This window comes from Oryctolagus cuniculus, chromosome 13, assembly GCF_964237555.1.
Source record: "Oryctolagus cuniculus chromosome 13, mOryCun1.1, whole genome shotgun sequence".
Taxonomy (NCBI): domain Eukaryota; kingdom Metazoa; phylum Chordata; class Mammalia; order Lagomorpha; family Leporidae; genus Oryctolagus; species Oryctolagus cuniculus.
In genome coordinates this window covers 91,144,859-91,163,481 of record NC_091444.1, presented here as the reverse complement: position 1 = coordinate 91,163,481, position 18,623 = coordinate 91,144,859, and the positions used below count along the sequence as shown (strand labels likewise).

The window sequence follows — 18,623 nt, the reverse complement described above, 5'->3', positions numbered from 1 at the left end:
GTGATCTCGTACTGTGAATCTCCAAACACTCAGCTGCCTTACAGCTCCTTCTGCCAGTGGCAGTTTCTCTCGGGAATTTGTGTGACAAAATGCTGACATACAAATATTGGGAATGTGTCTAGTGTTTCCTAATCAACTATAATGCATCTGTAGGTTATTTTGGGTATCCTCCATCAAGTTAAGAAAGTTTCCTTCCAGGCCAGCGGTTCCCAGGCCGCGGCACTGGCCCAGATATTATCTCTTGAACTGTCTTTCCCTCTCTCTTGGATCACTTACCACTACCCCATGGGTCACTGTAGTTCCGTTCACTGTCTTCACGCCTCTGTCTTTCTATGCTTCCATCTGGACAGCCTCCATCACGTTTTCAACTTGACTGATTCCATGTTCGGGCTGTGATTAATCTTCTATGAGGTCCATTCATACTCTGTGTTTCCCAGCTCTTGAAGACCCTATTTCCCAGCTCTTGAAGACCCTAATTTCTGATTGGATGCTGGGCATGGGACGTGCAATCCTGCTGTTTTCCTTTCTGGGTCTTGGACTCCTGGGAGGCCGCTGCATCGGGGACGGACTTTGCTCTTCAGAGACTCGTTTTTGGAATCAAGGGCAGCCTTCCTCCAGGGCTACTTCAGCACCAAGACTGAAACCCAGCGGCGCAACTCCGCCTCTCCACGCTTGCTTGTCAGAGGGTGGTCATCTTCCAGGCTGTGTGAGCTCACTACCACCCGTGCGTAGCTTACTGCTCACTCACAGACCCACAGATGTCCGTAGCGCCTTCTCACATGCTCTCTATACACACTGACCTCGCAGCTCTGATAACTGTGTCCTGCTCACCAGCTCTGGGTCTGTGTCATATCTGCGTGGTGCCTCCATCCAGAAAGCCACGTGAATCCTAAGCTTCCCTTCTCTGTAGGGTCACACTCCCATGCTGTGTGCTGTCCAATGTCAACACCATTGCTTTGTGTATTTATCTACCTTCCACTTTCCTAGCTGCTAATGGCAGGAAGGCCAGGCAGTTCCTCCCTCCTGCCTGGAAGCAGTTTATTGACAAGCATCCTTAGACAGAAATAATGCTCCTGGCCATTAAAATCTTAATTGGACTACATAAGCTACCCATAATAACTTCATGAAGAAACTAGAAAGTTACTTAAACCTAATTCCACCCACCTCCAAATGGACCTGTAGTTCACATACCCAATCCTGGTTTCTTAGGCAAATCCCGAGACTGTGGGGCTTGCCCACAGGGGGCGCCATAACCACACTGACTCTGGCTTTGCTCCTCAGCAGGGGCCCTGCATGGTCTATGAGCGGCAAGTCCAGAAGTTCCACGATGACAGCTGGGCTCCAGACTGAGCCCTGGCCTCCAGGCTAAGTTCCTCCACGCTTCAGGGACCAGCACGGAGGGTACCTGGTCACAGCTGTATGTTCTGCGGGTGCTGTCTCTGCATCTCCCACAGCCTCTGGCTGTCGGGGGATGTGACAAAGGCTTGGAGTAAATGGCAGTCCAACATCAATCCCTGTGCTCATCCCACTGCCCGTCCTGCGTGGCCCACTCCACGTGGACCACGCCCCAGCAAGCTCTCCACAGGGACACTCCGAGAGCTCCCTTGGCTCTCTCTTTGGATGTCAGTGGGCTACTGGGGCCCTGGACCCGTTCTATCTGATGAGCAGAGAGGTGGAGACAAGTGTTCTGAATGATATCCTTTCAAACATAAGAGATTTGGGTGCTGGGGCTCCTGTTCTATCTTCTCCCTCTCATGGGAAGGGGCAGCAATTCTCAGGAATCTACAAAAGGCCACATTATGACCAGAATAAAAATAACCTATTGTTTTTTTTTTAATTTATCAGGAAGCAAGAGATGGAGTGAGCAACAGTGGGAATTTAGAGAAACGGAATGCATCCATTCTCTCAACTTGGGTCAGGTCTCATCTTTCTCCCAGAAGTTTCTGCTTCTAGAAACTTCTCTCACCCCTCAGCGCCTCCCAAAGGGACCAAAGTACAGTCCCTTCTGTGGATATAGGATTGTCCTGATTATCCTAGTAACATCAGGTCCTGTGGCATCATGGGAAAGACACCGCCCCAGCTAACCACAGGCCACCTGTGGGCATGGGGACATGGCGCAGAGCCCCTGTCAGCTCTCCTGCCACTGTGTCACCCTCTGTGCTACCTGCGGGAGGGACCTCGGGGGGCTTAGCACTCCCAGAACCTGCTAGGCTCCCCCTGCCTATGCTCCAGTCCACGCCGATGAGGTCAGACCCTTTCAAACAAATGAATCCTAGTAGACAGATGTGCGGGGAAGGGTGACCACGGGCCACCCTCTGCCTTACCAAACAGCCTCTTCCCTGTTGAAATCCACCCCCCCGGGGGGGGGCTGCACCAGGTGTCCCCTCCCAAGAATCACCCATCAGTCTGAAAGACAAATGTTGCAAGAGGACTTCCCGACGGTTCCATCATCCGATTTCCAGAGCTTGGCTGCCAAGCACAAGGCTTCACGTGGTCTCGCTGTTGTACAGCGCGGTTCCCAGCACATCTCAGCGTCTCAGCCCATCTCTGTTCTTGTGAGACCGTGGCAGGGGCTTCCGTGTGTCTCTGGTGATGGCCCCACTGTCAGACGTGTCGGCGCGTTGGGCTCGTGCTTCCCTCTGGTTTGTGGGAACCCACATGCTGGGGGAGAGCTGGGGCTGAGCGGCCCTTGCAAATCGTGGCGGGAGGGGCAGATGGTGGGCAGGGAGGGAAGCTGAAGGGGACGTGGACCCCAGAGTCAGCCAGGGCACCGAACGAGGTGCCGCCCCCTCTTCCTGTGTTTCTGCCCTTTATACCCAGGAAGCCGGAACAGCTGCGCAGTGCTGGAACAAGCATGGCGCTGGTGTGATTCCCACGCCATCCCAGACCTGAACCTTGACCTTGACCTGTTTGAGGAGGCTGTGATTCCGTCAGGAGTGGCCACTGGTGGGAGAGCCAGCGGGAACGCCCAGCTGTGCCACACCTTAGTCTCTAACACCTATGAAACAGCCACGGCACACGTGCGGTTCACACCAAAGCAACTCTACTCCTGTCTCCAACCAGAAAGGGCCCGGTTTGGAGAGCAGGTGGGTCTGGTGCACCACCATGCCTTATTTTTCTGCTGGGTCCAGTGAGAGCACAATTCCAGCATGGCCAGCAGGTGGCGCCAGAAGGCAGGGACAGTGTGTGTGAAGGGGCTTAATTTCCACAAAGTCCTGGTTAAGAAAGGGGTTTGGGGGAAGGCCCTCTCTACTGGAAACAGAGATTTCAGTGACTTTCCAACATTTTAAGGAAGAGGTATTTCACAGAAAGCCCATATTCCAAGATTCCCTCGAAGCACTAAAACACCTACAAATGCTGGTCTCACGGCATCCGGTTATCAGCTGGCTGGGTAGAGCGTACCACAGCCCACTGTCCCTTCTCTCTTCCACCTGCTGGACGAGGAAGCTTTCTGACTCTGCCAGACCTGGACACTTTATTTCATTGCAAAGTGTCTTAATTTTTTTTTCTTTTTAAATGCGAGAGACAGAGAGAAAGCTCCCATCTGTAGGTTCGCTCTCCAAATGCCTGGAATGGCCAGGGCCAAAGCTGGGAGTTGGAAATCCCTTCAGGGTCTCTTAGGTAGGTGGCAGAGACCTAAGCCCCGCAGCCATCACCAGGCACTGGGAAGAACCCGGATGTAGGAGCCAGAGCTGGACCAGAACCCAGGCACTCCAGTGTGCAAGGTAGTGCCTTAACCGCGAAGCCAAATGCCCACCCTGCAAAGTGTCCCTAAGACTGTAGAGCTCATACCAGCAGTGGGGAACTTCCTGGATGCCACAGACTGGAAGTGGACGTGCGCTGGCTATCCAAGCACAGAGACGCAGCGGCCCTGGGAGCTGGGGACACTGGGCAGCCTGGTCAGGCCCATCTGGCGCTGGGGCCTCGGGGCAGGGCCCTCGGGCACACCACCCTTCTTGGCCCAGGGAAATCCCTTTGTCAGTCTTAGATAGGTGATGGGAGAATTCTCCATTGTGGAGCTCTGGGGGGAGATGGAGGGCACCGGGCTCCTGAGTGCACTTGCTTTTAGCAGTGCTGCACGAGAGCTCCCCAAGGGCAGCGCAGAAGCCTGCATCCGGGTGACACCAGGCGAGGCCAGCGTTGTCCACGCAGTGAGGTGTTAGGCCGACACGGCGCAAACGCACAGTGTCACAGAGACCGCAGCCCCTGGTTCCCTAGGACCTGAGCCAGGGCACAGATTCGTCTGCTTTTTTCCTATTTGTCAATCGTGGTGGCCGAGCTATAGGACAGGAGGAGGGGTCGGTGAGGGGGGAGAGGGATGCGCACACTACCTGCAGCTGTTGCATCTGCTGCAGCTGGCGTCTGAGCTCTGCCATGCCGCGACGCATGTCCAGCAGGCTCAGGTGCACGGCCGAGGTGCCGGCGGGCATGGGTGGCCCCAGCGGCTCCGCGGGCTCCAGGGCACCGAGGGTCTTCCCGCCGGCAATGTGGGGTGTGCCTGTGAGGAGAGAGCAGCGAAGGAGCTGAGAATGTGGGAAAAGGGGGCCCAAGCTGCCCCCCCCCAGCTGGCCCCTGAAACACATCCATTTCCCCCACACTGTAACCATCACGTCTAAAGCACGCTGTGTGACCCCAGCCATGTTCCACCCAGTGAGGACCACAGGAAGGTGGCCAGGGGGCAGGTGCCGGGGTAAGGAAGCTAAAGGCCTGTGCTCCTGCCTGTCTGTCCGTCCATCCATCCATCCGTCCATTCGTCAGTTCGTCCATCTATCCATCCATCCATCTGTATCATCTTTTTCTACCGACTTATTTCTAACTTCCTACCTACCTGTCCACGTACCCATATATTTATCTATCTCACCTACTTATTTACTTAGCTACCTATGTGTCTAACTTCCTTCTGCCTTTCTATCTATGTAATCCTTATCTACCTTTCCACCTACTTTCTCTACCTACCTACTTAGCTATGTGTCTTTCTGTCTCCACCTACTTTCTATCTACCTGCCTATTTACCTATCTACCTATCTGCCTAATCTCTATCCACCTTGCCACCCACTTATCTCTATCTACCTACCTACTGGTCTGTCTGCCTCTCTCCTTCAAACACACAGATTTGGGCAAAGTTCGCAGGTGTGGGTTGAGCATCACTTATCCACACCCCCTGGGACCCAAAGGACTTCAGATCTGGGGAATATTTGCACAGACGTGACTGGCTGGACAGCCCCAACCTGAAGATCCAAAATCGGAAATGCTTTAAAATCTGCAACCGCTGGCACACAAAAAAGCTTCAGATTTTAGGGCATTTTGGGGTTTGTGGATCCAAAGGATTAAGGGAGTCTCCAGCTGGTGCAGTTCCAAATGTTTTATGTTTTTTATTACTATTTTTTTTTTTTTGCATTTTCAAGTCATGGTGAACATCTATCCCTTTATCATAGAAAAATTAATTTTAAAGTTCTGCAACCCATTACAAGGGCTCTTAAAATGCCTATTATGCAAAAACCCACAGCTGGATTTCAACATCGTTGTACCCTTATTAACGTATCTTTTCATTTTCTGGGAATGGCGTGCGTGTGTGTGCGTGGCTGTCTCCTGCACGGCAGCAAGTAGACGCGCGTCCCACCCTCAGGCAGAGCTGTGTGCGATCACCACTGGTCTACTGGGTCTGCTCAGCTCCCAGAAACAACCCTGCCCTCCTCCCCTTGATGGAGAGCGTGAACACGACCTGGGGTTCTTCACGGCTGGGTGGCCGTGTAGGACAACTGGTCTCCCACAGGCTGCAGGGCAGCAGGCACTGGAAAGGATGTGCAAAGGGGTCCAGCGGTCTAGACCTGACGCTGACCTTGTCCACTCTGCTAGGAGCCAGGGTGCCTCACGCCACCCCCAGTCCCAGCTCTGACAGGCTTCTGGCTGTCTGCTGTCCCCCCACCACCCACCAAATCGGAATCAGCCCCAGAAAGGGGCTCACAAGAGGCTCCTCCAGTTGAGTTGCCAGGAACAGTGGCGGGTCAGAGGAGCACGGCGCCCTCTGGTGGCAGCTGCTCTGAGAGTGGTCACAACCACCCACATGGCTCATTCCCTAAGCAGAAGCACAGGCATGCATGTGCCCACACGCACACACGCATACACACAAAAATGCACACACACAACGAATGACAGCATCACCGTGTTCTTCAAAAACGACATCAAACCAGTACCAACACGGGTTCAGGAGCTGGCCAGACCGGCTGTCACTAGGACTAGCCGCATGCTTTTTGTTTCTGCTTTCTAAGCTGACAGGCAGAGACACGGAGAGTTTCCAACTTCGGGTTCCCTCCTCAAATGCCCACAACAGCCGAGACTGGGCCGGGCTGAAGCCAGGAGCCAGGAGTTGCATCCAGGTCTCCCATGTGGGTGGCAGGGACCTGATTACTTGAGCCATCCCCGCTGCCTCCCAGGGTCTGCAACGGCAGAAGGCTGGAGTCAGGAGCGGGGGCCAGGATGAGCCCTGAGCCTCGCATGTGCGACGTGGGCACCCCAACCTCTGCGACGAAGGCTTGCCTTTGGTGGTGCAGCTTCGAATAAGGAAGCCAACCTCACTGAGCTGATCTCTTTAATACAGACAACAACTCCCTCATAGGGCCACGTGTGTTGAATGATCCAACACCCGGTAGGCACTGGAATGGGAGCATCCCTCCGCTCTCTTCCACCTGCCTCGAATACCACCTTCCCGAAGAAACCTGCAAGTACCGGTTTCTCCAGGTTGCACACCACGGCCACCATTCCACTTCCTCGTCTATGCTGCGGGGACCCTACCTCCTGCCTTGTGGCTCACTTCCCCGGATTCTGCAGCAATGGACACATTCTGGTCACCATACAGGGCTCCCACCGCATGAGACCCAGCCCTGATGGGCTCCAAGGGCAGAGACGTGGGGACCAAGGGAGCATGCGTGCATGGGGGTGCTGCTGTGGCATCACAGACAGAAAACCTGGCAGCTGGACTGTTTGTCTTGCAGACTCAGCTGATGTCCCACTGGGGAAAGGACCCAGGGGAATCCACCTCGCTCTTTCCCTGCACCTGTAACAGGCCCTGGTCCCTTTGAAGGGACTGGGGTAGCTCAACACAAAGGGAGAGGCAGTGACAGCAGACGGTATCCATGTGTTTCATACATGTGGAACACGGGACTTCGAATTGCTCCTTTTTGGTTAAGATGCAGCTTGGGACACTCACATTCCATATTACAGCAGCCGGGGTTCAGGTCCAGCTCTGCTCCCCAGCCAGCTCGCTGCTATGGAGCTCCCTGGGAGGCAGTACTTGGGTCCCGGCCACCCACGTGGGAGACCTGGATAAAGTTCCAGGCTCCTGGCTATGGCCTGGCCCGGCCCTGGCTATTGGCCAGGGGGTGCGGAGGGCACTGGGGAGTGAACCAGTAGACGGAAGATCTCTCTCTTTGTCTCTCTCTCTCTCAATGTCACACCTTTCCCTTGAGGCTACTGTCACGAGTTAGGAAACACTGCCAGATGCTGTCCGACATGCCTGCTGCTGTTATCCCCCCAAAGTTAAGAAGGGGAGGGGGCCTGGCCCTGTGGATAAGGCGCCGGCATCTCATGGGGCATGCCTCAGGTCCAGTCCCAGCTCCACTTGGATCCAGCTTCCTGCTAATGGGGACCCTCGGGGGGGCACACACCATGGCCCAGGACCTTGGGTCCCTGCCACCCATGTGGATGACCCAGATGGAGTTCCTGGCTGTGGGTTTCAGCCTGGCCCAGCCCTGGCTGCTACAGCCATTTGGGGAGTGAACCAGCGAGTGGAAGGTCCCTCTCTCTCTCTCTCTTTCTCTCTCCTTCTTGCTCTGTCTTTCAAGTAAGATGAAAATAAATAAGCAAAAATTTAAAAACTGGAAAGGAAGAAGAGAACACAAAACAGCATGTCTTGTCTGGAATAAAATACTGAATATTGATGGTTGCTCCAGGGATTAAAAGGGATGTAAAGTTTCAGTGTTCAGTCTGTTCCTTTTTTCCTCTCTCATTTCCCCAAGAAATAAGAAACAGACTGAACACCAATGTCCAAAGCAAACTGGCAACTGTTGCAAAGGCCAGTGTAGCAATTCTGCCTTTGGCCAAGGCCACAGATTGATTCTGTAGCAAAACAAACGGTGCCATCTAGATCAGGGAACCGGGACAAGCAGTCCCTCTGCTCTCAGAGCTGAACTGTGCTCACTCAGGGCATGGCCAGGGCGAACATGGCCTGGGGCCCAAGTCCCCTGTCCTGTCCACTCTCCTGTGTGGCTCAAAACCAGTCCACGTGGCTTCCCCAAGTTAAGATTGGCACCCAATCCTCCCCATGCTGGGCACACCCCCATGTATGATTCCTATTGTAATTCCGGGGTGGGTGGGGTGAAGGAATCCTAACTTTACAGAGGACTGACTGGGGGCTGCAGCCCAGGACCTGGGGCGCACACATACCCGAGGGCTGTAGCCCAGGACCTGGGGCACACACACCCCCATCACAGGGACTGCAGCCTAGGACATGGGCCACACACACCCAGGGGCTGCAACCCAGGACCTGGGGCACACACACCCCCACCACAGGGACTGCAGCCCAGGACCTGGGGCGCACACATACCCGAGGGCTGTAGCCCAGGACCTGGGGCATACACACCCCCATCACAGGGACTGCAGCCCAGGACATTGGCCACACACACCCAGGGGCTGTAGCCCAGGACCTGGGGCACACACGCACCCCCATCACAGGGACTGCAGCCCAGGACCTGGGGCACACACACCAGGGGGCTGTAGCCCAGGACCTGGGGCACACACACCCTCATCACAGGGACTGCAGCCCAGGACCTGGGGCACACACAGCTGGATGTTAGAGTATGCCCCTGGCAGTTGCAGAGACTCCCCCTTGTTGGAATTCGGGCACTGAAGAGCCAGGGGTAGGAGCACGTGAACTGCCCTCTCCCAGAGGGACCACCATCGGTCACCCCCTCTCTGCTCTGCTCTCAGCCACGCCCACACTGCAGGGTGACAGCCTCTCTGGGCCCAGAACTTTCCAATGGCTTCCCTCTGGGCTAATTCCTTCCACTCCCACAGCTCCTCTCACCCCTTCCCTGCCCTTCCCCAGTCCTGTTCATCCCTCTGACCTCTGTTTGCATCACTGCTCTTGTGTGGGGGCTTAGCCGGACATCTGTGGGGTGGCACCAAGCAGGTGACCCTGGGGACAGGTTAGCTGTGTGTGGAACGAGCTGGAGTTCATGCACAGTGGCTTCAGACCTGGTGGAGCTCGGGAGGTCACTCACTCACCTGCGCCATCTGTGTGGCTCCTGCTGGCTGCTGGTCTCATCATTTTCTCACTGAATAAAAGAAAAAGAGAATCATTGATGGAGTTCCCCAGTGCCCCGCCCCTTCCTTTCCAAAGCAACCCGCAGTGATGCGATTAAGCCATGAGGGTCTCTCAGCATCAGCACCACACTGGGCCGGGATGGAGATGGCTGCCCTGGCATGTGTCTGACACTCCCGGCTCACGCACGGCTGTGGCATGAGAGCGGGTGTGGACACACATGGTGGGCGCCGTGAGTGGCCCAGGAAGCGACATGCATGGAGAAGCACGCTCACCCTTCTTGACTCAAAGTGTCAACTTTGAGCAAGAAAGATAAGGAAAACAAACACCAACCCCCCCATGACCTCCACCACCATGATTCATAGAAATGCAAATATTTCCAGCCTTGAAATGATTACAAGGAAACGGATTTAACGAATGAATGATCTTAATGATTAAAGAGAAAGAGATGGAATTTTCTCATCATCGGCTCGCTGGCTTCTCTTTACCTAGTGGCATCTTTGTAATTACTTGTAATGGACCCTTTAAAAAGTGCAGACTGCACAAGGCCAGTTAGGCTGGTGATCTGCTTCTCCATAGCCTGCATCCTCTCTCTGGAAAACAAGAGAAGTGTGTGTTAAAGCTCTGTGCATGCTCAGGCTGGTTTTCAGAGGGTACTGATCCACCTGAGGCTTTGCAAAAAGGCACCGTGGTTCATCCCGACCTGGGCTCGGGGAACCTGCAGCGCCTGGGAACCCATTCCTGCTGCGACCAAGCAGCGACAATCAGAGGCAGGCAGGAAGCCTCTTGGAAACCTGAACAAGCGCTTCCCTTGCCCGCCTGCACATCCTGTGTTTCTGAGCCTGGCTGCACCTGTCCAGCCAGGTGGTGCCTCCCCTCCCCACCATGCTTCCAAGCTGTGCCCTCAGCTGAGAGGCTGATGACCGGTTGGGGTGAATGAGGGAGACGGGGTGACAGTTCCAGAGCCCAGGGCAACCCAGGCAAATGACAGGGCACAAACATGACTGGAATCAGTGTGTTGTGATGCTCAATCGAACATCACAGGAAATTCAGCCCGGAGGCTTTTACAGGACCCAGCAGGAAAATAAGCGGCCATCGGAAGACATAAATGAAAAGCTCTCTCAATTACTGACTGCACAGACACCGCACTTGTCTGTCTGTCCCTCCCTCCCTCCTTCCACCTCACAGATGCCTCCCACATCCCAACTCCTCTGGAATTCAAAATCCACTGGCTTGCTTGGATCCCTGACTATGGACGTGTCCAACAATTACCTCTCTTCCTAGCACTTTATAGAACCAACACACAACAAGTGGCCAGGCTGAGCCGGGCACAGCATGTTCAAAGACAGTGGCTCTTAATGAAATATAAGACTGCTCCTGACAGTGGAAAACAGAGTTAAAGCAGAAGTTTACCTTGGTGCAAAGGATCTGAAATCCATGCACACAAGGAGTCTTCAAATTGCTCATGGAAAATGCAAAGTATGCAAGAACTGTGCATGCATTTCACCTTTTTGTTTGTTTGCACCAAAACAAACTTCTCTTTTAATTCCATAATTTCTTGAAGGACCCTCTGAGGAGCCAATTGCTTATCTGGTTTTCAGTGGAAAAAACAAGGTGGCCCATTCTTCCAGTAGGAAAAGCAATGGTGAAGGGGGCGGGGCAGGGAGAGGTGGTCTGTCAAGAGTGTGTTTCCAGGGGAACTTTTTCCAGGCACAGCTTTGCAGCCTTGAGTTTTGTCTCGGGGTCGGAGCCCTTAGCACTGCAGGAAACAGAGAGCTTAACTTTGCAATCCTGAGCTTCTGATGCCAGAATGCCACACGTTCTCTTTAGCTGAACATTGCGGGCTCTGTCCCAATACAGCTTCTTGAATATCCATGATGCACTCTGGGTAGTTAATGGTTGTAAACTCCACCAAAGGAGAACAATCCTCAGCAGGCAATGCAAGCACTCATAGAATGAGCTCTCCGTTCTAAGAGAGCAGAAGCAGCCATCTCCAGGGCAAGTGTTTTTGGAAGTATCTGTGGATGCCATACCTCTGGGCTGTACAGCACTGTCACTCGTGCCTGGGATCCCAGCCTCCACTTTGTTATGAAATAGTCCACGTGCCACAGAGAAAAACCAGAGAGAAATTCCAACCGGGACAGAAGGTTAGTAAGTGCCTACCAGGAATCCCAAATTCATGGCCCATGGTGACAGCGGACTCTCAGATGTGCCGGGTGTGGAGGCTGATCACGCTGCCTGCCCCTTGGCAGACAGGGACTCCCAGGAGCTCTCAGGAAATGACACGTGTCCCTGGGAAAGCTGTCCTGGTCACCCACTCACCCTGCAGTGGGGCAGCCTGACCTCACGGCACCGGAGTCCAGCTTAGGACCTGGGCGTGCAGCTGCCCTCACAGCTGTCTCAGATGCCCTTGCTCCCTGCTCCCTCCAGTCCTTGGCAGTCGCACAGGAAGTGCCTTTCTGTAAAGTGGCAATGGCATCTCTAGGAAGTGACTTCAGGGCTCTGTGCAGCTCCCATTGGGACAGGAAGGTGTGGCAACCCCCTAAGTACACATAGAAGATGATAGGAAACACACAGCTGGGTACGTCTATAGCACTGGTGGATATTCTGGGGTCTGCGAAGGGGCAGGTGGCAGAGGGAGTCAAGGGGTTCCAGCCCTGGCCAGGGGCACAAACTGACTAGGGCTAGACAACGTTCTGTCTGGTTTTCAAGGTGTTACATATCCTTTTTAGAAAGTATTTATGAGAGAGAGAGTGAGAGAGTGAGAGAGCGAGAGAGAGAGCGATCTTCTATCTACTGGTTCCTCAAGTAGCACGCAATGGCTGGGGCTGGGCTGGGCCCACAGCCAAAGCCAGGAGCCAGGAGCTCCACCCAGGTCTTCCATGTGGATGGCAGGGGGCCAGGTACCTGAGCCCTCACTGCTGCCCACAGTCAGGACTTGGAGCTGAGCACTGGGCACTGAGCCCAGGCAATGTGACCCAGGCTATAGGCAACCTAATGAACATCTTCACTTCAGGGCCCAGGGCCTGCTTCCCTGTGTCCTTTCTCATCCCCTTCCGCTCAAAGCTCTCATCGCTTCATCTGACAAAGGATGCCATACTGGAGTGCAGGTTCCATCCCAGCTGCTCCACGTCCTATCCAGCTCCCTGCTAAGGCACCTGGAAAGACAGTGGAAGATGGCCCGAGGGATTGGGCCCCTGCACCCACATGGGAGACCTGCATGGAGCTCTTGGCTCCTGTTTTGGCCTGGCTCAGCGCTGGCTGCTGTCACCATTTGAGAAGTGAACCAGCAGGTGGAAGATCAATCCCTCCCTCCCCCTCACAGAATACGTAAGTAAATACCAAAGCAAAGTCACTGAATCATTCCAGTAAAGGACACTGACCTTTAACAGATCCTGCAGCATGGCTGGAGCTGTCTCAGTCACGGCAAATGTGGGGCCTGCTCCACGGGGCTGTGTGTTCCCACCCTTGGCTCAGCAGGTGCCTGGCTTCTCCTCTGGGCTTCCCCAGCTTTGGGGCACAGAGAGAGAGAGAAAACAGCCAACTGGTATCCCACTCTCCTAACTCCTCAGGGTGGAAACCAACACAGTGAGTTGTGTGAGTATCCCAGAGGGTAGTCTGGGTGCTGGGAGCAAAAGCCCTGTGTCCAGGTGCTTGGTTCTCCTGGTTGGATCTGGGAGGATGTGCACACTTCCCCCAGGTGGCCCCTTCCAAGCGAGGAGACAAGACGCATCAGAGATACTGATTCGGACCTGCTCTCCTGACAGCCTCCTCTGAGGGTTTATATCCCTTGACCCGCACCAGAGAGGGGTGGCAATTCTCTCCCCTGCCTGTTGGAGGCGGAGGCAGCAGCCTTAGCCCATGCAAGCCCTGTGTCCCAGGCAAACCCACCTTACAACAAGTATAATCCTTCCAACACAGAGTAACGAGGAAACTTTTCCCTCCCACTGACTCACTGGAGCACCAGATTCCAGGATTCATTTTAGAGAGATTATCTGATTTATAAATGCATACATAAGATTGTCTTTCTATGTCATGGCTGGTAACCTGGAAACAATTTTACGGCTTAACTAAATTACAGCAACTGGAAATGCAGACAGCCTCGCCTCGGGATGAGATGTTATGGAGGAGATGTGAGGGCGCAAAGGGGAGAGGGACGCGCAGAGGCAGGAGAGGTGACACACGACCCTGTCAATTACTGCCACAGCCATCTGCATGGGGGCCATGAGAATATTAGAGAGCCAAGAGGCGGAGGCTAATTCCTGCCGACCGTGCCCAGTTTAAGGGATTACAGGGCTGGAACCATCACTGTTGAAGAGTTGATTTCAGAATCATTTTATAAACCCTTCTATAGCATTCCATAAACCACACTTTTGTGACGAGCATGGGCAGTTAGGGCGTCACTGAGCCACCAGTCAGCAGGGCTGAAGGAGTGAATCCCCCAGGGCCCAAACAATGTGAAGAAGGAATTCCAGGGCTGGGGGCAGTGCGGTGCTGTGGCGTAGCTGGTAAAGCCCCCACCTGCAGTGCTGGCATCCCATATGGGCACCAGTTCGAGTCCTGGCTGCTCCACTTCTGACCCAGCTCTCTGATATGGCCTGGGAAAGCAGTAGAAAGTGGCCCAAGTCCTTGGGCTCCTGCACTCATGTAGGAGACCTGGAATAAGCTCCTGGCTCCTGGCTTCAGATCGGCGCAGCTACGGCAGTTGAGACCATTTGGGGAGTGAACCATCAGATGGAAGACCTCTCTTTCTCCCTCTCTCTCTGCCTCTCAAATTTAAAATATAAATATATATATATACATTATATATATACATATATACATATACATACATACATATATATATATATATATATATATAAAGAAATGCAGGGAACACGCTGAACCCCGTGTTAAAATCCTACTTCAGGAGCAGGGCCCATCTGCAGGCAGCCTGCTCTCTGCTGCCCGAGTCCAGGGCACAGCAGCGGAGCCGTTCAGCCTTTGACTGCATTTGTAGCACTTTTGGATTCATGTTCTTCCCCCACCACTACTGACCGGGGCGCGAGCCTCTGCACCACCCAGCCCTCATCACTGGAGGCCCAAGTACACCAATGGCCATCAGGAAATGAGTTGACATGGCAATGCGTCTGAGACTGGAACCTTCCCCACCACGGATCCCACAGCAGATGGTGTTCAGTATCCACAGACCGACTAGGGGCCTTGAGCCCCCTCTGGAAGCACTAACCTTGCTTCCTGCCCCTGAGTGGTTCTAGACAGGTTGGCATGCCCAGGGCACTTATCGGCTGCTCCCTCATTGGCTAATCATTCTAACATTTGGTGATTTCTTTTCCTTGGAAAGGACAGTCACTGATTCAATCAACAAACATGTGGGAGCACTTACTATGTGTGAAGGACGGTGCTTGCAAAGAACAGACCTCATCCTTGCTAAGCTGTGTCTGCCCTCCACCACGGCCCCTCCCTCCTCCTCGGGAGAAACCTCACTGAGCTAAGCCCTGGGTCTTGGCAGCTCTGACTGCATTTTCCAGAACTGCACAGTGACCAGGTTGAAAGAGAGGCCATGTCCTTGTTTGTTCATGCCCTGATTCTTTGGTATGAGGGGAAAAAACAATAGCAAAGGAAAACCAAAGTAATTGAAGACGCTGTTTGCCGATGAGTTCAACAAAACACTGGAATCTGAAAGCTCTGATCTTGTGGTAAAGCTGCAAAGACCACTCCAGGCGATGAGCTTTCTATATTTCTCCAAAGTGAACCAATTGGTTACGAAAGCCACAGAGGGGCCAGCGCTGTGCAACAGCAGGCTAAGTGACTCCGGTGGTTCCAGCAGCCCGTATTGGAGAGCCTGGCTGCTCTGCTTCTGACTCAGCTCCCTGCTAACACCCCCTGGGGAGGCAGTGGAAGGTGACCCAAGTGCTTGGGCCCCTGCACCCACGTGGGAGACCTGGAAGAAGCTCCTGGCTTCAGCCTGGCCCAGCCCTGGCTGTTGTGGCCACCTGGGAAGTGAACCAATGGATGAAGATCTCTCTCTCTCTTTCACTGTTCCAAGACTCCTAGCAATTTTAACTTCTCGAAACCTCTGGGCTGACAGAGGCTTTATGGAGCTGGTGGTCGTAGGCTGCTCCTTCTTTCCCTGGTCTCTGCTCACGGAGGGAGCAGGAAGACAAAGAATCCTGCCTTGCCCGTCAGCACCCACTCCGCCACTCTGCTCCACGTCCCCTGGTGACCCCTGCTCCTGAGCTCAGGACGACTCACTCTGAAGTCCCCAGGGAATTCCCTCCTGGACTTTGGTGTCTCTGGCACCAGAAGCTGTCCTCCTGGGAGTGCTGCCCCAGCTCGACACCTCCTGCAGCCTCACCATCGGCACAGACAATGCTCCCTCACAGCCACAGTCTGACCCAGAAGGGTTTTGCGTCTAGAGCTGGAGCCCCAAGTCCCCCCTTTGAGTGTGGTTACCTCCACCATCCCTGGTTCCTTTCTTCATGCACCTGCCTGGCTCCTCCCCCCTCCAAGTCACCTACAGGACCTGGCCCTTCCCTGATGACTTTTCCTGCTCCTGACCAGTTGGCAACCCCACACACCCTCACTGCCATGCTGACCAGGATCCTACTCAGCTTTGCCACTTGCGTGCTATGCTGGCTTTGCTTTCTGACTGAAGGAGGAGGGTGCTAAGGCAGCAGGCACCATGCCTGCACTTCTCTTCCTTCCCATATCAGTTCCTTTCACCCACAGAGTACAGTAGGAGGATTCTCTCCCTGGGCAACCAGATTTACTCTCGTCAGGGAAGGTGTGCACCTGCAGGGCTCTGCACAGAACCCAGAGTGCACGAGGCAGACACACCTAAGAACACCTGTTTAAGAAAGAAGGAAAGAGAAGCAGACATGGGTGCTTGGTGCTTGGTTAACATTCCTGCACCCCACATTGGAATGCCTGCACTGGAGCCCTGGCTCTACTTCTGACTCCAGTTTCCTGTGAATGTCCACCAGTTCAAGTACTTGGGTTCCTGCCAACCCTTGGGAGACCTGGTTTGAGTTCTGGGTTCCTGGCTGTGGCCTGGCTCAGCCCTGGTTGTGAAGGGCATTGTGGGAGTGAAACAACAGATGGAGACCTCTCTCTCTCTGTTTGCCTTTTAAAACAAACTAAATACAAGTGACAGTTCAATGCCACTTGCACCATGACCTGCTGGATTTAGGACAGTGTGAGCAAAGCTGTGAAGAACAGTGGTGCTTGGCCCTGTGGAGAAGGGGAGAAGGGGACATGGGCAGAAGCACAGGACCAACTAAAACTCAGGCCAGGAATTCATCTCCACTGGTGCTCTGGCTCAGTCCTCAGTGCTGTGACTTTTCCTTCCTTCCTTCCTTCAACCAACATTCACTGAGCACTGAACGGACAGTGCCCTGGGCGTGGAGGAAACAGAAAGGAACCAAGCAGACAAAATCCTTCGCCCGAGCAGAGGTTACACTACTGCCCACCAGCAGAATGCAAGTGAAGCTCAGATGCGGAGGAGAAAACCAAAGCTGGCAAGATGGATAGGAAGAGAGGATGGCATTTTAGGGCAACAGGGAGGGGCCCATGGAGAAAACATTTCTGAGTAAAAGCCCTAAAAGAAGTGGGAGAGTAGGTTATCTGCATACCAGTGTGGGGACACTGCAGGCCGTGGGGTGAGCAGGTGCACGTGCACACACACACACACACACACACACACCGCTGCAGGCGTGTGCCCAGGAAGGCTGAGGAGCAGCCAGGGAGCCCAGTGCGGGGGGTGAGGGAAAGGTAACAGGAGACATCAGAAGGTTGATCTCATCAGGGCTTCTGGGGAGGAAGATCCTATGGTTTATCTTCCAAACCAGGCCAGCTCTGAGGGGGAGCTACAGCTTACTGTGTCAGGCCCACAGGGGGAGAGGGGCAGGCCCTGGCTGGCTGTGTGGCTCATTGCAGGGACTCTGGCTTGGATTCTGAATGTCAAAGCCACCACAGAGCTCTGAATTGAGGAACAGGAGAGAACTTGGGTTTTAACAGGATTGCACTGGCTTCCCTCTGGGAGCCACTGGGGAGGTCACAGTAGTGCAGACCTAGTGAGAGACGATGCTGGCTTGGAGTGGGGGCAGCAGTGAGGCGAGAGCCATGGCTTGAAACAGCATATTTTATTTTATATTTTATTATATTTTATTTTTTATTTTTGTAGATTATTTTTTGTTTTTTATTTTATTTTTTATGTTTTTATTTTATTTTATTATATTTTATTTTCTTTTTATTTCATTTCATTTCATTTATTTTATTTATTATTTTATTTTAATTTAAAGGCAGAGCCACAGAGAGAGAGAGAGGGAGAGATCTCTCATCAGCTGGTTCACTCCCCAGATGACCATAATGGCCAAGGTTGGCTCAGGCTGAAGCCAGGAGCTCCTTTTGGGTCACCCATGTAGGGGTCAGGAGCCCAAACACTTGGGCCATCTTCTGCTGCCTTTCCCAGCTACATTAGCAGGGAGCTGGATGGGAAGTGGAGCAGCCGGGACTCAAACCGGCACCCACGTGGGATGCCGGCACTGCAGGCTGTGACTTGACCTGACATGTCACAATGCTGGCCCCCTGGACATCTTTGAGTGTGCAGATGTGTGTCCTCTGGGTGTCCGGAGACACGGCCATCTGCAACACACCAAAGCAAGTGGATGGATGGAAGAGGAGAGTCTGATGTTGAGCAGGCTGCCCTGGAGGTGAACAATGTCCCTGGGTCCCTTCTGCAGGTGCACTGGCCAGGGCACGCGCACCTGTACAGCTGGGGGGACAGCTCAGGGACACACGCCTCACAGAGGTGTGAGAAGTGAGGGCAGGTGGGGATGCGTGTGTGCATACCCGGCAGCACCTGTGCAACACCACGGCTGCGCCAGGCTCACTGGGTCCCTTCAAACCCAAACTGTCCACAAGGCTCTTGGCTGTCGGCCACAGGCCAGGCACAGGGCAGGTGCAAGGCCTTGCCCCCAGGGAACGTACATCTCGGGGAATGAGAACAGTGGTGCAGAAACTGAGTCATAAAATCGACATGTAAGTTATTATATATAATTTAAAAAATGATACTGTTTATACCGACTGTGGCAGGGGTCAGAGGTGTTCCAACTTAAAGTCTCATGGTCTAAGGGTGGCATTTAGCCTGGTGCCTAAGACGCTTCTGCCCCACACTGGAGGGCCCCAGTTCGATGCCCAGGTCCAGCTCCTGACTCCAGCTTCCTGCTAAGGTGGACCCTGGGAAGCAGCGGCAATGTGGGAACACTGGGTGGAGTTCCTGCCTCCTGGCTTTGGCCCTGGCTGT

At 53.8% G+C, this 18,623-nt stretch overlaps 1 protein-coding gene across 1 annotated transcript in view; it reads right to left on the bottom strand.

Moving 5' to 3' along the window:
* The window catches only part of LOC103352187 (sickle tail protein homolog), a 97,334-nt gene that overhangs the window by 53,309 nt on the left and 25,402 nt on the right, over positions 1 to 18,623 (bottom strand). Inside the window, 3 exon segments of the mRNA XM_051832430.2 lie at positions 4,332 to 4,498; positions 9,283 to 9,332; positions 9,808 to 9,912. Of these exon segments, the coding sequence (XP_051688390.1) occupies positions 4,332 to 4,498; positions 9,283 to 9,332; positions 9,808 to 9,912 (322 nt within the window).